The sequence below is a fragment of the Physeter macrocephalus genome, chromosome 1 (assembly GCF_002837175.3).
Source record: "Physeter macrocephalus isolate SW-GA chromosome 1, ASM283717v5, whole genome shotgun sequence".
In the NCBI taxonomy this organism is placed as follows: domain Eukaryota; kingdom Metazoa; phylum Chordata; class Mammalia; order Artiodactyla; family Physeteridae; genus Physeter; species Physeter macrocephalus.
The window spans coordinates 121,028,319-121,050,051 of record NC_041214.2 but is presented as its reverse complement, the minus strand read 5'-3'; the positions used below and the strand labels follow the sequence as shown (position 1 = coordinate 121,050,051).

The 21,733-nt window shown below is 34.5% G+C and overlaps 1 protein-coding gene across 1 annotated transcript; it reads right to left on the bottom strand.

The window, feature by feature from the left end:
* Positions 1 to 3,724: 3,724 nt before the first annotated feature.
* POU1F1 (POU class 1 homeobox 1) lies at positions 3,725 to 19,958 on the bottom strand. Its single transcript, XM_007102964.4, has 6 exons — positions 19,787 to 19,958; positions 16,797 to 16,868; positions 8,976 to 9,200; positions 6,747 to 6,911; positions 5,952 to 6,012; positions 3,725 to 5,075 (listed from the first exon to the last, which is right to left on the bottom strand). The coding sequence occupies exons 1-6, from the start codon at positions 19,926 to 19,928 to the stop codon at positions 4,865 to 4,867; spliced, it is 876 nt and encodes a 291-aa protein (XP_007103026.1). The 5' UTR covers positions 19,929 to 19,958; the 3' UTR covers positions 3,725 to 4,864.
* Positions 19,959 to 21,733: the final 1,775 nt, after the last annotated feature.

Here is a 21,733-nt window from a genome sequence, read left to right as displayed (position 1 = left end):
TGGTTTTTTTTTCCCTTATCTCTTTAACTCTGTTTTTGGTTTCTGCTAAAGTTAAAAGTTTTATGCATATCTGGTCATTTTTCAAAAGACTGATTTTTGTTACTTTCTTGGAAGGAAAAATTAGATAACTCTGCTACTTACATTTTAACAATAATTATCTTTTTAAGAATTAGCAGCTGATACAAGACTGATGTTTGTGAATGGAGTAAGTCTAAGAATTGGTAGTTTTACATGAAATTTATCTGATAATTTCTTTCCTAGAACTTGCAGGGGATAACCATTTTTAAACAGATAGGTCTTAGAGCTTATTTTTTAAATTTCAATCAAAAATGGATGCCACAGAAGACTTTGGGATCCAAAGGGAAAAGTGGAGTCATTCTGATTTGGCTACATTTATAAAATGCTCTAGTGGCAGTTTTCAGGAACAGTCACTATAAATTTGTAATGTTACACTATCCTTTGCTAAAAATAAAATTTCCTTTTAGACCCTTAAGGTTAGGAAACAAGGATTCTTACACACTTGAGTTTAATGAAAATACTGATTTTTTTTTAAACTTGATTTCCCTCATTTCCTACTTTTTTTTTTTTTTTTTTTTTTGTGGTACGCGGGCCTCCCTCTGTTGTGGCCTCTCCCGCTGCGGAGCACAGGCTCCGGACGCGCAGGCTCAGCGGCCATGGCTCACGGGCCCAGCCGCTCCGCGGCATGTGGGATCCTCCCAGACCGGGGCGCGAACCCGGTTCCCCTGCATCGGCAGGCGGACGCGCAACCACTGCGCCACCAGGAAGCCCCCCTCATTTCCTACTTTTGGCAAAAGGATTTCTTTAACAGCTGTAGTCAAACAAAAGTTTGCCAGTAGAAAGAGAGCAGAGGAGTATAGCAAAGGGATGCAGCCCAATGTCATATTCTATTACTGGATGTAAAAGTCATGGATGGAGGAGATTGCTGAGTCTCAGAGCAGTAGAATGTGGTACAAAAATGTCAATACTCATCTTAGAAAACATAAAATGACCATCTGTCAGATGACTGTGTTGCACAGACTGTACTCTGTGCTCTGAGAGGAGCACCTGGTCATGGCAGGGATAATGGAAATGGGCTCAGGAAATTAAGACAATACTGAAAATCAACTGTACTTCAATAAAATAAATTTTTAAAAATTTTTTAAAAGATAGTGACCTTGTAGACCAGAGTGGGGAATCTAGTAGCCTGTGAGCTTTATGTTATTTGACCGGCACAGTGATGTGTATTTTATTCTTTGTAATGAATGCCTTTAGGAGAAGCCTGCCCTTGCCCCTTGGCCACATGTGCATTCCTTACTGGCCCAGTAGTGACACTTCTAGCCTGATCCCAGTGGGTCCAATTTAAACATGTACCCCTATTTCAGACACTCCCATGTTAAAACAAACAAACAGTGTATGTGCAGATCTGAAAAGAGACCAGTGATGACTTTCTCCTTTGATGCCATTACTCTACATGAATAGGGTTTTGCAGCTACAAAAACATAGATCAACTTTCCAATTTCCTTTCTGTAGAAGCTGAGTCCCATAAAGGTATTTAAGACCATTCCTGTAACTTAGTTCCTTCAAGAGTCAATTGGATTGAAGCCTGAGGATCCTGAAGTCTGATTTGAGGTACCCTGCTATTGGAACAGCACACACACTTCTTCCTCCCCCACAAGCCATCCTCCTAAGAACCTGAAAACGCACTACACGCACACACACGTGCACACGCACATACAAACACACAAACACACACACACACACACACACACACACACACACACACACACACACACACACACACCCCTCTGTCCCCAAACACTGAAAATGTTTCCTTATACCAATAGGTAAGTGACAAACAGATCTTTCCATTTCAGTGGAACTCTACTGAATTCCTGAAGATTTACCACAGAAGAGCTCACAAAAACATGAGATGGAAAGGCTGTGTGGCTAAAGTCAGCTTTTGACATTTATTCCCAAATGTATGAACACATCATAGATACTGCACAGCAAATCACATTTGTCATTTGTTTAATTGCAGTTTAGGATTCTAAATAACATTAACCATTTTCTATTTTTTAAAAAGGCCAGTATCTGTTAAAATTCTATCTCAATATAGTTAGAAAATGTAGTCTCAAAACTCATTTATACAAATGAGTTAATAGCAACTACCAATGCATTTACAACCAATGAATAGCTAAATAAGGAATTGCTATTTCAATATTAAGTATGATTCAAAATATTTTTAGGGAGAAAAATGGTTTCCAATGCTAATTGTATCTAAAGTTGCAAAGAATGACCTTTAAAATGAATGTCTGATAATATGATCTAAACATACATCTGTAATGATGACTAAGCATGTATACATGCTTGTTTTTGCTATATAATGTCAGATTAAACATTCCCAGTAGTTTCATATTTTAAGTGCAAAAAGTCTGGATTTTAAATGCAAAAGCTATTCTAGATTTATATTGCATTACATTTGCTTCTATTTGCAAGTTTCAAAGGCATGCATATATGTATTTTTAGGTGTGTATATATGTATGTACATTTTACCCTGCCTTTTGCAAACTAAAGAATCACTCCCCCAACTAATGTATGCTTTAAGCAGGTGAATTACCAAGAGAAAGTACTTATAAATCCACATAGCTGAATAATTTGGAATTTACTCTCAAATAAGAAAAGCCTTTTTATATATATAGTAAATATATATATATATTATATTAAATATATAGTTAAATATATATTATTTAACACCTCCTGGGTGCTAGATGTTTGCTTAAGCATGGATGATCAGGCCACTGAAAACTAATTTTTTTTAATATTATTGGGGTATAGTTGTTTTACAATGTTGTGTTAGTGTCTACCATACAGCGACATGAAGTAGAGTTCCCTGTGCTATACAGCAGGTTCTCATTAGTTATCTATACATATCAGTGTATATATGTCAATCCCATGAAAACTAATTTTTTTTGTTGTTCATGATATAGCAACGTTTCTAGCCATCCAATTAATGCTGATTGATTATGTGTACACAGACAAACATAATCTACATAGATTATGACCTGTATAATGCTTGGTCTTTATTAATATTACAAAAAGCAAGAGACAGGACAGTATAGTTTATTTAGTAAGCATTCTAAATTTAAAAATTTAGTCTAATTGTTCCCATTTTTGTTACATAAAATAAGTTAAACATTGCCAGCAGATTGACATTCAAAATGCAAAACAAAGTCATTTGATAGTGCTATCACATTACAGTCTACTGCCTACAAGTTTTAAAGAAGTGCATTCTTTTTTTAAATTGAAGTATAGTTGATTTACAATATTATGTTAATTTCAGGTGTACAACATAGCGATTCAATATTTTTACAGATTATACTCCATTTAAAGTTATTATAAAATAGTGGCTATATTCCCTGTGCTGTACAGTGCACATTCTTCTTATAAATTAAATAAATATGTCCCTCAAGGTACAACTCTCTGAATTGAAAAGCTCAATATAGTAAACTTTTTTATTAATAATAAATCATATTCTAACCAATTACATAAAAAATGATCATCTTTTCTGATAGGAACCCAGATGATTTTCTAGGTTGTGAGATTTCAAAAATATGTTATTAAATTAGACTCCCTTCAAGTTTGTAGCCATTGTTAAGAGCACCCCTTTGTTCATTTAACAAAGACTGCATACCCATTGTGAGCATAGGCTTTCCCAGGCACTGGAGAAACAACAGCAAACAAGCCAGACCTCTTCCTTGCACTTTTACAGCTTACAGAAATAGCAGTGTGGGGCTCAAGAATCAATAAAGCATGTTTTCTAAAGCTAAACATCAAAAAAGCTAATGTCTGGGAAGAATTAAAAGAACATAAATTAATATTTCTACAAATTTATTTTGAAACACTTCTTTGGGCTCTATGCCCTAAATGTTAACTTCAAAGGTGTCACTTCTAAGATTTATTCCTAAACGCAATAATAACATTCAAAGGCCCCTGTGGTTCTTAAGTGCAAAACCTTTAGTTCAGGACTTCCCTAGTGGCGCAGTGGTTAATCCGCCTGCCAACGCAGGGGACACGGGTTCGAGCCCTGGTCCGGGAAGATCCCACATGCCGCGGAGCAACTAAGTCCGTGCGCCACAACTACTGGGCCGGCGCTCTAGAGTCTGCGAGCCACAACTACTGAGCCCACGTGCCACAACTCCTGAAGCCTGTGCACCTAGAGCCCGTGCTCTGCAACAAGTGAAACCACTGCAACGAGAAGCCCGTGCATCACAACGAAGAGTAGCCCCCGCTCACCGTAACTAGAGAAAGCCCGCACACAGCAACAAAGACCCAATGCAGCCAAAAATAAATAAATAATAAAATAAATTTATATTAAAAAAAAAAGTTTAGTTCAAACAAACTATTAGAGCTGATGGTAAGCAGGACATCAGTTAAGGAATTTTCTAATTGGATCTCTGGTGATATTCTTTATGTGACATTACTGACTAAAATATTAAAAAGCAAATACACAGCCTTTGGAAAAGGAAAGTTTAAAAGACCACTCCCCTGTGTGTGTGTGTGTGTGTGTGTGTGTGTGTGTGTGTGTGTGTGTGTGTATAAAGAGACAGGGAGAGATATACTGAGAGAGAGAATCACTGCTTTATTCCTATTAGTCTCTGGCTTAAAAAGCACAATGTGGCTTCTGAGAATAATTCATCAATATAATTTAAATTGTCGTATTTATTTTTAAAGTAGAAAAGAAAAGCTTCTACAAAAGTTACTGATATGATTTTTTTGAAGCTAACCGAAAAAGGAATTTCTATTTTGGCTGGAGAAGAGAGAGGAATGAAAAATAGAAAAACTGGCTATTACACAATAGGAAATCTTATCTGCATTCAAGATGCTCCTTAGAAATAGTAAATAAACTCTGATTCAGACTTGTTTTCACCCGTTTTTCTCTCTGCCTTCGGTTGCAAAACCAAACCCTCACTACTTCTTTCTCCAAGTTCAGTTCTTCAGCCATCCGCAAGATCTCTTGAGAGGAAGGTTTATTTTGTTCTCCAAAGTGTCTCTCCAGAGCGTCTTTAGCAGCAATACTGGGAAGTGGGGAGTTGACAGGAGAGAAAGGGAGATAGGATATTTTTAGGGATGTTTTTGGCAGATCAAAATTGTTAGGTTGAATTTCCTAAATATTAACATAAAAAGGAAATTTAAAGACTCCGAAAACACCTTCAAAGCTCTTCAACAAAGATAAATGTGCAGTTTGTTGAACATTTGGATGCTTGCTAGTCTTACGTAGGCTACCTATACCAGAGTCACAGGAAGAAATAAGTAGGGGAACCCAGACATTGTGTTTATCCCACTTTGTGCCACAAGAGGGCACTGACTTACTGAGAAGGAAATAATTCTGTGGGCATTTCTAAATGTCCCCCAGAAATCATTTATTTACAATAAATGAAATGTTTCGTGTACAACTAACCCACTAAAAAAAAAACTGTATTTTAGCAATTCCCCTGTGAGCCTCATGGAAATTACAAAAAGATCAATGAACAATCTTTCTGGCTTGAAATGCAAGGAGTTATCTTGAACTTTAAGCAGCTAAAATACTGATGACTAGTTTTGTTATTTGTAATAACATAGATACCATACTGCCAGAGCAAGAATTATGTCTCAAAGGACAATAGAAACGGTCACTCTATTTAGAAGTGATTGTCCAGTTTCTGTTTTATCCAAAACTTGCAGAGTAAAACTGTTCTTGAATCAAACAATACATATTTTTCCATCAAATTTTAAATTTCCAGCTATATCTCACCAGTAGTTTATTAAATGTTATGCTTTTTCACCTATCTTATTTTCTCAATTGACTCTATTCATTTTTATGTTATATTGAACCTATATTATGCTTAAATGCTCATTCCATTTGTAAAATATCTTTTTCTTCTCCAGTAACTCTTAATATCTCAAAAGTATACCTGATAGTTGTTCTCCGTTTCCTTTTCCTTTCATTTGCACCCACTTTCTCATTGTATAAAGCTGTTATGGGGAAAAGATGAATAATTACAAAAACAAAGTGAGTCTTTTTATTTTAACTATCAGATTTGGATTCAAAATTTTCTTTATAAAATAATGCAAAATAAAATTACCATACATCTTTGTTTTAAAGTTTTGCGGTCTACGTCATTTTAGATTACAAGCCCTAGATTAAAACGTTAACACAGAAATAAATATTAACTTCGCAAAAACAATTGTCTTTAAATCATATCCCTACTTTTAGTTGGAACACTTGCTCTGAATGCTCTCAAACCTTGCTCTTTATCCAGCCTTGACATTAATATAAGTAGATAATTTTATCACAATAAATTGCTCATCTAGCAATTGCTTGTGTGTGCAAATGCTCTGGCTACACTTATATTAGGTTATGAAAATGATTCATGTATAATTACTACAGTATATAGCCCAGAGGCAAAACAATCTGGCTGTGTTAAAAAGAATCATTTTACCACTTCACACCTATGCCATATTGTCTAGAAGCTTTCCTTATACAGTTTATTCTCTCACAATTTACATTCTCAGTAAACTTGTTTCTACACTCGCACTGGCCTTGCTTTTTTTTAGTGTGATGAAACAAGATATTTATTTTTCACGTCAAAGAGAAAAAGCAAACCCAAACCAAACTTCAAGCCTCTCACTTTAGCATTAATCCAACCAAGGGAAGGCATTGTTTTCAGGTAAGAACATCACTGAGTCTCCAGAAACAACTTCAGTACCTCCTACTTGCTCGGCTTCCTCCAGCCATTTGGATAATATTGCTTTTAGTTTGCATGCATTTTTGAAGCTGAGCTGCAGGTTTTCAAATCGGCAGATAGTTGTTTGACTGAATTCAGAGCCATGCACAGCTGCCAGGGCTTCCCCAACATTTGTTTGGGTGTATCCTGTGAAAAAAACAACAAAGGCCATTAACTTCAGTTTTTCAAGAAACATTTTTTTTTTGGTCCATTATTGTACAATTTTGTGTATCTTTGTCAACTATTAATTACCACTTTTAACCATATATTTGTTGGCAACTTAGGGTAACAGTAAGGTTCAGTGTAGAATTGTTCAGTATTTCAAAAAAAATTCCTTCTAGTTAATAAGTTACTTTTTTAGAAGTCAAAAGAATTCAGGTAGGAACATCTGCCATTCATAATATTTAGCCAGATTGGTTAGATGTGTCATAAACACTTTAGAAGACATTTAAAAATTCTCTCTTAATCATTTTTATTAAACATCTGATGATATATACTCAAAATCTACAGTATATTAAATATAATGAATAAAATACATGGTGATATATCATAAATATTTTTATCTCAACTTTAAGAGTGAAAAATTCAACATGTTGAAGATAAAACTAAGAATTGTGTTTACTTTCCCTAAAACTAAGAATTGTTTACTTTCCCTAAAAACATGTTTATTATGACACTTTGATCACACAATATTTTATGTATACCTCCAAGCATATTTATGATATCATTCGGTAATGCTTCTATCTCCAGGCAAAAAGTTCTCATAGATTGTCTCAAACATTTTTAGAATACAAGTTGATATAAACCATCAATATAGAATTTGAAACATTCACAGCAATGTAAATAGCAAATTGAAAATGAATGTTATAAAGATGCCTACTGCTGTGTTTATGACAAATAGTTACTACATATTAATTCAGGGCCTAAGGCTGTATACCTGTATGCCTAAAATGATTACATATGATGCCCATCACTAAATACCATTAAAAATAACCAGTGGCTCATTTCACAAATGCAAAAGTTTGCACCATCATTTCAATCCATTAAAAAATACATTTCATGCATTAAAATCAAGGTTAATTATTATGGTTATTTACATTAAAAACACTTTTCAATAAAGTGAGCAAAGGCTAAGAACAGACAGTTCACAGAAAAGGAATTACAAATGACTGTCAAACACATGAAAGAACATCTTTCACTCTTCACTCATAATAAGAGAAATTTAAAATGAAACTACCATGAGGCACCACTTTCACCTATCTGATTTGCAAAGATCCAAAAGATTTAATAGCATCTTTTTCCTTCAACAACTATTTTTTTATTCTATGTGCCAGCCACTGTTCTAAGTGCTGAGGATATGCCCCTAAGGAGAAAACAAAAAAGAAATAAATAAACAAAAACCAAAGTACAAAAAACTTCTGCCTTCATGGAGCTCATATTCTGAAGGGTGGCAAAAGAGACACCCATGGTGGTAGTAAAATTTGGTACAACTTCCACAGAGACCAATTTGACATCCATCGAGATTACAAACACACATACTCTTTGATCAGGCAATTTTGCTTTTAACACTTTCCCTTCACATGTATTTATATAGGTGCAAAATGACATTTATGAAGTTAATTATTGTGGTATTGTTTTCAGTACATAAGATTGAAGGCCATATAAATTCCATCAGCAGGAGACTGGTAGTATATTCATAAAATGGAAATTGGCAGATGCATTACAGAAAGCTCTCTAAAAAACTAATATTGAGAGCTCTCCAAAACAAATAGTTAAATGAAAAAAAAATCTGTATGAAGAAATATATGTATCTGCTTGTATGTATATGCATAAAATATATCTGGAAGGCCACACAACACTGATAAACAGGAAAAACAAGCAGAAGGGATATATTTCACTTATACCTTTTTAGCCTTTGAATCATACAAAGGTATCTCTTCAAATAAAATATAGGTAAAAAAGGCACTTCAAAACTTCTCTCTGAAAAAGAGTACCATTAATTTAGAAATCTATGTATTTTGGCTACTAAGAATTTACAGGGAAATGAATGTTTTTGTAGGTTTGTCATCATTCGAGTAACTTACATCCACAGTAAAGAGGTAGAATGAGAACTGTCTTGGACTTTTGAGCATAGTGTAAGAGACTGAACAGTAACAGAGGAAGAATTTGCAGAGCAGGTTGTGTGCCTCACTGCTCATAACAAGCACGTACCTAGCTTAATTCTTCTCACTTTAAATTCATTGGCAAACTTTTCAAGTTCTCGGATTTCTGGAGAATCCATGTCTATTGGCTCTTCAGCCAACTTGCTTTTCCGCCTGAGCTCCTGCTTGAAATCAGCGGCTGTGAGGTCCTCTGCCAGGAGAGGCTGGTGCATGGGAGGAAAGCCATGACTCAAGGTGTGGTCGGGAAACTTATAAAGACAAGGGGCTAAGCTCCCTGTAACAGCAAGAAAAGGAAAGGACCGTTTGTAATTATCCCCCATTTCTATACATGCAAGAGTTTGGCCCATAAGATTATTCTGTGACAGCCAGTCTCAATTCTGAAAGGTTACCTGACATTCAGTCTTCTGAAATAGAAGAGTAGCTTAGTATAAATGCGATGACTTATTTTCCACCTTCCTGGGAGCAGCAAAAACAAAGATCATGCAAAGCCAAAGGAAAGAAGCAGGGACTTGCAAATAATTAAAATAGAAATAAACAAATTTCACAGAAGTGTGAGTTTTCCATCATTTTTTTCTCTTAAAAGACGTCTATTCCTGGGAATCTGAGGTTCCACTTTAACCAGAATGTACATATTCATCTCTGTTTTCTTAATTCATTGACCAAATAATCTATGATGTTTGTTATAACCAAGGCACGTGGTTAAGGGCTATGCTGGGAAGTTTTTGTAGGATTGAAAAATTGACTTTACATTATTAAGAAACCCCACTGATTTTTCAGTAAATGCTTAATTTAGTAAAGGCAGGTAAAAAGAAAATTATGAGAACACAAAATACATTAATATGTTTAAATAGATTTGACGTTAACAAGCGACAGACATTAACAAAAAGTAATTTTTAAAGTTCTATTAAAAAGTCAGCAACAAGAGTTCTTGAAAAGTATAAAATAAAATGGAATCACTTCTTGACAATTATTTAGGAAGCAAAAATAAGTGGCAAGGAAGGGTGCAGTTCTAGATATGATAGGTAATCATCCATAAATGATGAAGCATTGAATCCATTTAGTGAGTTAAATAAATCACAAAACTCTAAAAGATTTAATTTTTTAATTGCTTCTAGATTTCATTCTTCATTTGGAAAGAAGAGTCTGCCTCAGTTGTGGAGTGTGGGTGAGAGGATGGTATAAGCCAAATTCCCACACATTTTATTTCTGTTTTCTTCATCAGTACTTTACATTTTTATTCATAGAGATTTAACTTTAATTTATATTAAATGACACCTGTATAACCAAGACATTTAGATGTAAATAAAATATGCAATAATTAATAATCTTTCTTATGAGTACAAATAAGTATTTAAACTAAAAATAAATGACTACAGAATACCTGCAGTAATCATTCTTAGAAACTTACTGAAAAAATACATCGAGTTTATGCTACCTATAATTTCTCTATAAATACATTCACAAGTCAGACATGAGTAATAGTGTATTTTGCCAGAATATATAAAGCTTACATTAATATATCAACATGTAATGAGCAAAGAATAGTGTAAGTCAGGAAATTGTTGGCTTATATTATTTACATGAGAATATGTAATTATATAGTGTACCCCTATCCAGTAGACTACGTTACTTTTCTGAAGCAAAATACACATACGATTGAGAAATTAAACAAAATAGCATAAAATAAATTTAGCCGTTTCACAGATGTAAAAAATATACAAAAGAAACTATTCCTGTCTAGAGCAATTAATGTTACTTCTAAAAATCGAAATTACCCAGTTTTTTTTAATATCAATTTTAAATTTATTACATAACTCAATTTGTTAATGTTTATTACCTTTGGCGTTCATTTTTAGCTTTCTGTTAGTTTTAGATTTCTGCTAGTTGAACTAAAAGAAAGGACTAATATATAAAAAAGAAAACTGATCACTTTTATTTTAACATTTACTTAATATTTATCTCAAGACTTTTCTTTTACTTTGCTTTCAGATTTGAATCTTACACATATGAAAAAATCTTCACTTCTTTCATCATTCAGAAAGAGCAAATGCCACTTAATACACTTAGTGATGAAATACTCTGAGAAACAGTAAAAACAGAGAGACAAATCAGGCTGCTGTTTTATTTTGCATATTTAATGTATTTTAAGGCACTTTGGATAACTCATGTAATCTGTGTCAAATTATTTTTATTTCACATAAGTAATATGTTGCATATCGTTTACGTGAGATGCAGAAAGGTCTGAATTTGTTAGCAATCTTGATCACTCTTTTCAATTTTTCTTGCTGATAATAGTTGCACTGCTACAAATCTCCATGCTGTGTTCATTTTACATTTGTCATCTTCACATCCTTATGTAAACAAATGAAGTAGAAAAGATATGTATTTTTTACCCACAATTTAAAATTTGAATAAAAGCAAGTTGAATAACTCTCCTTGGATGCTATGATGAATTCACTACACAGTTGAAACTAGAAGTGAAGTCCAATGAACATTGCAGTAAACCACATCAAAATAATCAGTTCATTTTTCAGGTAGTCTGTACTCAGGGAAATCAAATGACTTTAAAGATTTCTGCATCTTAAACATATTTGGCTACATTAAACAAACGCTTTCAGACAAAAGTATTATATTTATTTAATAAAATATTGGAAGTGTGCCATCTCTATTTCTGGAAAATTTTAAAGCTAGCTTACACATTATAAATACTCTGGAGAAATGCACATTTAGCAAATAAATTTGAACATGAGTCCATAAAAAGTACACAGGAAATACCATGTTCAAAAGTCTGGCATCCAGAGGAAAAAGGAAAGCACAATGTGTGACATGTTTTTATTTTCCGTTAATTGAAAGTATCCACAATTATCTGCAAGGACCTGGTTTTCCTGGAACTAACCTTAAACAGAAATTCATGACAGTCACAAGCACAGCCAAACAACCTGTGGTTTCTATCATATGATCCTATATTTGGGGGAAAATGGGGAGTGATTGGTATGGTATACATGACAAGATATTTAAAAATTTTTTCTAAAGCCTGGATTATTGAAAAGTCAGGTTGGGGAGGAGGAGAGTAAGATGCAGTGAGTCGTGTGCAGCAGAAGTTTCATGAACAATTTCCAAAACATTGCTAAAGCAAAATTGTCTATAAGCCTAGAACAAGCGCACACCTAAATAGCTTGGAAGTGTTTGTACATTCTTTACAGCCCAAGATGTATTTTCACACTGCAGATTAATCCACCACAGCCTTTCTGAACTGCTCTGCATGTACTTCTGGGTGGCGGAGGAGGGAGAGGAACAGAGGTGAGTCTTTTAAAGCAGGTGATGGGGAGGCCATGGCCTTGCATTGCGGGGACCTGGCTCAAGGTTCTGTGATACAGGACAGGGGGCTCTTCTGCATCATGTGGCTCAGCTAGATGCTAACTGACAACATCTCTGAGGTTATGAAGCTTTAAAAGAACAAACAGGGGAAGCAGAGGGACACAGTAAAATACTCCTACCTTCCTGTAGACATGCACAGCAAAGTGCATTTGAATATCTCCATTTCTTTTGGGTTTTTTTGTCCTCATGCATGACAATGTGAAACAAATCATAAATTTGAATTGTGATTTTTTTTCTCTTTTGTGCATTTGTACATCCTATTCATGTACAACAGGGTCCTCTTCCTGGTTTTATAAATTAGGTTGATTTGGAGCATAGCCATGCCTGTTTGTTTAAATATTGCCTGTGGCTGCTTTACAATCACCGAGTTGGGTAGCTGAGACAGAGGCTACAAAATTTAGGGAAAATACATAGTGTCAGTGCTACTGAAAGTCCTTTCATGACCCAGAGGCAAAAGATGGTCAGAATTACTCCTTCCCTTAGCGTCAACACAACCAGAATAAGTTAGGGAAAAGTAAGACTAAATAAAACAAAAAAAGACAAAAATGAAAGAGAAAAAAAAAAAAAGAACTTAAGAATGAAGAGATGGGCTCCAAAGTAGACTATTTCTCTATGTCACTGTCAAACAGATTTCTGTTACCCTTTGCCTTAGCCCAGGTGGAAAGGGCACTTGCAGCCATACTAATCTTTTCTCTTATTATCCACTTCTCATAAGAAAAGAACATCCATCTTCTTGACTAATTCTCCAATATCAGCCATTTTGCTTTCCTGATAAAATTAATTTTTAAGCAAGGACTCTTACAGCACATCTTGGGTGGCCATTATGTCATAACCTTGTTGGATTTAGCAATCATTACCATGTAGCTGATTTGCCCAGTTTCCACAGGACAGTGGACAAAGTACGCAGCTCATTAAGCTTGTTTTCTAACTTTGACCCAGCTTTAGAAACTGGAGAACAGACACAATGTCAGATACCCAGGAATCAAGAGTTTTGAAGGGTTTTTGTTGTTATTTTGTTTTATTTTGTGTTTCTCCAGAAGAGATTTTTGAATAGCATTTATAATTCCCTGTTTCCTATTACCTATACTGTAGGCTGTTGCATTATCTAAGTTCTCAGGAGAAAAGAGACAGAAGAAGAAATTTAACTGAGAATGTATCTGAAGAGAAGATCAAGGAGAAAGCCAGGCTGAGTTGGTACAAAGTTGCCACAGCTCAACTCTGATAGACCTGTGGTGCCCACTGCAACTTGGATATGAAGAGACTGACACTTGGAGATGCTGACTTGAACAAGGTTTGTAATTAGGTCCTGGTGTCGCTAATTCATTTCATCCAATCAGTCATTCTCTTTGGTATGCCCACACCTGGACTATGAAGCACAGTGGATTCATCTGATGATTAGAGTCCTCCTTACCAACCTGAACAAAATATTAGCTATAGCTCTTGTCTTCCGATGGGTCATTAACTTAATGCTCAAACTACATGTAAGCATCAGAGTCTAGTGACAAAATAACCATGTTCAAATAAAGCAATTTCACACCCTTTGAAACACTGTTCTTTCTGCACCTTCACTTTTGTATGGAGTATGTGACAATGAATCTGTCTTTGTCGTTGATGATTAAACGCGTCTGTGGATTGTGTGGAAGCAGCTGATTTGATGAATGCCTTGAGACTTCTCAGAAAATTCAAATGACATTGCCAGGTCTCTCTTTTGTTTTTTATACCTTTTCTGAATTCCTGACTACTTCTGAATTCTTGTGTTTTACAACTCAATTTGTGTAGCTTCTCTGGGGATGACGGCAGAAAGGTTCAGATTCTCTGAGATTTAATCGGCCATGACGCAAAGGCTAATTACCAAATATGTCAAAATAGTGACATGGTAACAAATTATAAAGTACACCATATTTTAATGATATCCCTCTCAAAAATATTCAAATATAATCTCTATGCTTGCTATGGTGAATTTTTCTTTCAGTGACAAAATATATTTAATTTTGGTTTAAGACTACAACAATACCTCCAAATCTTAGGGCAATTTTTCTCGTGATTGTCACCAACCCAGGCTTTGAATCATTTTAAAGGGCTTTTCCAAGGGCCTCTCCTTTTTAACTTTTAATGAGGAAGAGAGTTTCCTGAGCCTGCCAGGGAAACTTGTACCAGCACAATATGAGCTGCCTGTGGACTCTCAGTGTGAACCTGGGCCTGTTCTCTCCAATCCTGGAAATGGGAAGGGTGTTAGATTTCTCAGGCCAGCTGTGAACTCCACAGACACTGGTCTAGATCTGGTGAGAGGGAGGTGGTAGCAAAAACCGTCTAAAAGTATTTGGTCTGCGGCTGGTTTTATCTCTGTGCCAACCTCAATCCATTCCTGCCACTTGCTGGGTATAGAGGGAGCCTGCAGTTGTACCGGGGTTCCTGGGACTTACTGTGAAGGAAGAGCAAGGCCTTTTTCCTCCAAGAAAGGGCAGCACGTGGCCGTGAGCTTGTTATTTCCAGTCTCCATAATCAAAATGTGGTGGAGGCCACAGAAAGCATTCTGCCTGCACCTCTAGTGGCTAAATGCACATTATTCTATTTTTTTTGTTTTTGTTTTGTTTTGTTTGCGGTACGCGGACCTCTCACTGTCGTGGCCTCTCCCGCTGCGGAGCAAAGGCTGCGGACGCGCAGGCTCAGCGGCCGCGGCTCACGGGACCAGCCGCTCCGCGGCATGTGGGGTCCTCCCGGACCGGGGCACGAACCCGTGTCCTCTGCATCGGCAGGCGGACTCTCAACCACTGCGCCACCAGGGAAGCCCACATTATTATATTTTATAATGAAAGTAGTTCATCATCGAGGGCTGTTCTCATTAACCATGAATACTGATTAACTACTACGTATATGAATTATAAATGATCTGTTTTCAAAGAGGAAGAAAAAATATGGCTTTCTTTATTTCTTACTTATTAAAGAGAGACATTAGGATTTACAGGTAACCATTAAGAACATCAGTTTTCATTTTATATAAAGGTGAGGATACTAGTTTATTCAGAATGCTGCCTAATAGAAGGTAAAAGAAGCTAATTTGTTCTGGAATATTTTATTTTAAAATGTTAATGTTTTATTGAGTCTTAAACTGAGAAATTCTGAGAAATTAAAGTTTGGTGAACTAAATTCTTTGTTCAATTTTATTTCAAATGTATAAGCATAAATCCATATTTGATTTTTTATTACCTACTCTGGATAACAAAACAGAAGAAAAGATTTCCCTAATATGCGATTTCTCTATCCAGAGTTTCTCAATATCACACAAGTGTGCACACACACACACACACACACACACTCACAATCTCCCATAGATCCTTGGTAGTTTATTGTTACCCACAGTATTTCTCTCCCTGCTGCAGAAACAAATATAAAAGATTAGGGATACCCCAAAAAACTTCTGTGCCCAGAAAAATTGTTTCTATGGCCATATCCTAAAATTAAGTCATAAATTTTGTAATGAGTGGATCTCTTAGGTCATATTTTCTTTTCCTTAGGAAATGTGTTGGGCTTCCCTGGTGGCGCAGTGGTTGAGAGTCCGCCTGCCGATGCAGGGGACACGGGTTCGTGCCCCGGTCCGGGAAGATCCCACATGCCGCGGAGCGGCTAGACCTGTGAGCCATGGCCGCTGAGCCTGCGAGTCCGGAGCCTGTGCTCTGCAACAGGAGAGGCCACAACCGTGAGAGGCCCGCGTACGGCAAAAAAACAAAAAACAAAAAAGAAATGTGCTATCAATATCTTCATGCAAGTGTCAATAAACAAGTTGTTTATCTTGATCTAGTGATGCTTTACTTATCCAAAAGGAAAAAAGATATGTAACTTCAACTATTTCAATCTCATCTAAGACTCAGAAGCGTCTCAGACAGGGCTGCCAAAGACTCAACTATTGCTAAAGCAGCTGCAAATCACTCTTAGCCTTCAATGTCTTATTTATCTTTCTGGATCAAATGGCCAGAAGAAATATTGTGATGAGGAGGATGCTCTATAAGTTGGTCTCTCTGCTTGGGTAGCCACGTTAAGATTACTGAGCACTTGAAATATGGATAGTGCAACTGAGGAACTGAATTTTAAATTTGACCTTATTTTAGTTAATTTATATCTAAATTTAAATAGACACATAAGGCTAGCAGCTACCTTATTATTACTGTAGACAAGCCCACTAATGGCATAAACAAGTGACAATGAGCAGTTTGGCAGTAGAGAATTACAATTAAAATCATACAAAGCAAACACAAGAGTTAAGAAGCATAGCAGTTCAGAGTTGTGTAGAATAGGCGCAATCAGGTATAACTATTATGGTCTCTGAAGACATCACAGATCAGAGGACATTTCAATAAGCGGTGGTTTTACCAGCATTTCCAAGGTCAAGAGATGTGAAATTCATGATATACTCTGGTCAAGATTCCCTCAGACCCAGGAAATCCATCCAAGTATCCCCAAACTCAATCTTATATGTAAAGACAATTTTTCTTACCTGCCATCACTCCATAGGTCGATGACTGGTTTCCATAATGACAGGAAGGAACAGAATAATGAAGTCCTGTTGCTGTGTTTCCCAATGTTGTCACCAAGAAACATGTGCACAAACATTTAGGAGTTTGGATCAAAGACAAAATAGACGGGACTGGTAAGAAAATGTACGAGGATTCAAGACACATTCGTTTCATTTCAAAAGTACACGTTTAAGCTATTCTTAAAGTTATATGCCAATAATTTGTTCTCATTTGGGGGCGGTTCTCGGATGAGTAGGTTAAAAGTAGGGGTTGAAATTTGTCTCAAATAATGAGATCATGAATCATCAAAGTGGACTAGAGCCTTCATTAATTATATCCTGTGCTCTGTGTTGGGATGATTGACCAGTTTGAAACTTGGCTAATTGGAAGTAGCCGAATTCTCGCAGGTTCCACCCAATATAGACATTGCAAAGAACTGACGAGAGGATAGTTTCTTAAAATTCTTGTATAACATAGTATAATACAGTGGTCTTTTTCTGGAACAATGAATACAGAAATCAACTCCTGATCAGTCTTTACTTCTGCTTATTCACCTAACAAATTTTTTCTATCAAAGAGGAAATGGCAGAGCCACTAGCCTTTTATTGGATATAATAATAAAAACCCCACTAAGTTCAGAGGCTTATGAAAAGCCTGTGACAATGTGCAATGTATTTAGGCTGCTGTTGAAACCATGAGGTTGTAGGTTTTCTTCATGCACACAATTCAACAATTCTAATGCTGAAGCTGGTCAAAAAATAAGTTCATTGATTGTTGAGTAACTTGAGGTTTATAAAGGCTGAAACTAACATATAAACTTAACCTCATTTATAAATAGTTACAGGTTTCATTGAATTAATGTGTATGTTGCAAGTATTATAAATTTGAATGACTAAACTTTTATCAAGCTTTAAACATGAATCACAATGGACTACTGACAATAAAATCACTAGCCAATGTTTTCTTATGTATTTTATTTTCTCTTTTTTTTATGATATCCTGAATGTAGTGGTGGATTTTCATAAATAAAATTGTATCTTCTTGAATAATATGAGATATTATAAAGAATAGATTTAGAATCCTTTGAAAATATATGGTCTACCAATTAAAGACAAAATTTCTTCAGAAAATAAAACATATTTTCTCTAACTATAACTCAATTTTTAATATTTTAAAATATCTGCATAAATTTTCATTTTACAACTGACACAGAGAGAGAACTGAAGTCATTTTACTATATAATGATTACTATGCATTCCAAAATTAAACAAATAAACATGAAACGCATTCAGTATCTAAGTGCTCTTCTCATTATAATCACTATTTTTAATTCCTTACTTAGACAATTAGATGTATATGATTACAATTCGATGGAAAAATTATAAAAATCAATGTTATTGCTATTTAAAACCCGTTAGGTCGCTTTTACTGATTATGAATTTTTTTACTTCCAAGGTTTAAATACATTTGTTTTTCTGATTTGGGGAAGTAGTGCAAAAGGGTAGGCTAACTTACTAAATACATTATTTATTTATTTTTAAATTATTTATTTATACATTATTATTTATAATTATTTATAAGTTAGTTACAAATAATATTTATAAATTAGTTATAAATTATTTATTTATACATTATTTACTTATTTTTAAATAAATAAATAGGGTTTTGACCTAAACTTGCTTAATTTTAACCTCAATTCCAAATTTTACTTTTATTCTAGCCAAATACTATCCACACACAGTAGATTAAGCAAACAATGCATTATCCTTCTCATCACCAACCTATATAAAATGCCTATTATGTAAAATATACAATTAGCTATGTGATAATTGTTTAAATTTATTTATACCACACCTGTTGGATAAAAATACTTTATTACATTTTCCAAAAAATATGTTTGAGGATATTTTCATTAGTACATTTTAAATTAAATTCTGAGAATGTTTAGTAGATAAAAAATCACTACATTAATAATTTTCCCAAAGTCTAAATATATGATCTCTAGATACTTTAAAATTCAGCCGAAGATTAATGCCAAACTTACGTATAAGTTTGAAAGCTGCTTAATTATAACAAAAGATAAGGCTAAAATACTTTACATCAGCATATAAATGTATCAACTCAAATTTTGATTTTTAAATGTATAAAATTTAGTTCATATTTAGATTGCTTTTAAAACAAGTGGAAAGTGCTGTTAAACAGAAGACATTTACTCAACTCAAGACTGTTTATAAATCAACTTCAAAACACTTTGTTACTGCATAAAAAATGGACACATTAACAAAATATACTTATTTGCTTGGTTGTGTTTGAGACAATATATTTGAATTCTCAAGTTTAATTTTCATTTAAAAAAGTTATATCAGAAAATATAAAAACTTTGAAGTCTCTTCAGAACTCAATTTTGAGAAAATTCAACTCAGTCCATGGGCTCTAAATATTATATTGCCTCTAGATTTGATTTCTGATTTTTTAATTATGCTAAAAATGTAAGTGTATTTAAACACCTAATTATTTTATTCTTTGAAACCCATTGTTGTTGGTATTGGGAATCATTCAGTTGTGTTTACTGTGAGGTGTATGATTGTTTTTAGACATGGTAGTAAATGTAATCTAAAAACCAAATAAATCTCTTAGATAAAGAAATAACACCTTTTAAATTATTTTACACTATTTCTTTAGCTTTGTTCTTTATCCATACATGTCTACGTAAAAATGGTTTTCAGACTCACTGTTTACCTATACAGAAAACAGATCTCTTATAATAAAACCAACAATAACAGAAATTACTACACTTACTAATATTTCTTGAAAATTTTCTTAGGCATTTTGACCTCTTCAATATCCTGAATATTTAACTTAACACCAATGAAAATAAAAGAAGCAATGAGATTCTAAACTAACAAGATTCAAGGCATCCACCCTGACATTTTAGGCCCAGCCACACGTACACGGTTATTGGAGTCAGTACCTGTGGACATCACGTTGGTGGCGTGGTTGGAGACTGGTAGGCACTCGGCAGCGCTGTGATGCATTATCAGAGGCAGAGTTGCAGAAGACTCAGAATTCAGAGGTATAAAGGTATCAGCCGAAGTAAAAGGTTGGCAACTCATTCCCACAAAAGAGTAGAAAAATGAGGAGAAGTGCTGCCCCTCAAGTCAGAGTTTTATTATATCACCATCTCAAAGGGCCGTTTCAAATCTCACTACCTGCATATATACATCAGGGAGGCTCTGAGCACCGGGAGGGCGCGTGCTGGTATTTATACTGCAGGGAAATCCCTTTATACATGTTAATCGTCTTTTCCCAGGGGTATTGCTTCATCAATCTGGACAGTCTTCCTTCTTACCCAAAGATAATCCATGCCCAAGAGGGGAAGCTGGTTCTTGGGTACAGACTGAAGGCAAAGGAGAAATATGAAACTTTGACAACTTCAGTAATTCAGACCTTTTAGAAAGGAATCAAGAACTTAAAAACAAAAAAGTGGCCCTCAAAGAAATAACACTACAATGAATTGAAAAACACTAGGTGTGTTTTTGCTACTAACAAAATGATAAATTTATACATATGAGATTTTTTCTTTTTTTCATAACCTCATTAAATCTGAAAAATAACAAAACAAGAGAAGTACATGCTACATAATTTTAAGAAGCAGAATTTTTAAGTTTAAATTGAAAGAAGCATAAAAGACTAAATGTGAGAATGAATATATTGCCAACCAGTGATTCACACTCAATATAATTCTGAAAAACTATAAAAACAATTGAATTTTTACTATATCACAAATAGAAAATGATAAAATATTAAATAAAATGGTAGTAATTTGTAGAGAAGATGAACATCAGTGATAGTATCTCTCCCTTGGTTTCAATTTATTCAACAAGAACATACACTTAGTGAGCTCTTACTAGATGTCAACACTATTCTAGTCACTTTCTACAGTTATGTCAGCAAATGTCACATCTTTGTGAGATCTGTACCATTCTCACTAACCTTGATTGTGCCAGAGCCTCTGATCTTTGCCATTCCGCTCCAGAACCTGCACTGGGTGCAAACTTTCCACACAAAATATATTGACATTATAAGACTATGAAAAAAATTATATACTATAAACAATTGATTCAAAGATAATTATCTGTATAATGATTTCACAATGATCATGATTTCTACATATAAATGAATGAATGCGATACTGTCTTTATTATGTATACTAGGGATAATATAGGGACCAGAAGTAACCTGACAGGCATAGATATTACTGACATAAGCAAGGACTTATGCTCCATTAGATATTTTTGAAATTTTATATTATGGAATATTTACCTTGGAATTGGTTGCTTTGTGCTAAATTTAATGTTGATATTGATGAGAATACACTTTCAAAAACTTGAAATTTGAACACTTGTCACTAACCAGTTAATATTTTGTAGGAAAAAGATTTTATAAGGTTGCCCAAATCATTAGATATTGCCTGAAAATATTTATTGTAAAAATGATATATTTTCCATTCTGAATTCTCTTTGAAGCTCCATTTGTTTTCTCTAATGAGAGAAGAAGGTTACAGGTAATCAAACGTATTTATTTTACTTTTGCAGAATTCTCGTAATTTTCAGACTTCACATATACAAAAAAGTATATTTTTCATGTGTTTATAAAGAGAATTTTTTTATAAAAAGATTTGCTAAGAAAATTAAAAATTTATAGGGCATCAAATAATTTTAAAAATAAGCTAAATGATATTTAGAGAGAATAGTACTTGAAAATTGCCCCTAATAATTTTACTATAGTTTGAGTCCTTGGAATATGTCAGTAAAGTATATCAACCAAATGATAAAGAGGAGCACTGTAAAACTTGCCTGAAACAGCAACAAAGAACTTCACCCGTATTTGCCATCTAAAATTCTAAAATTGCAATTTT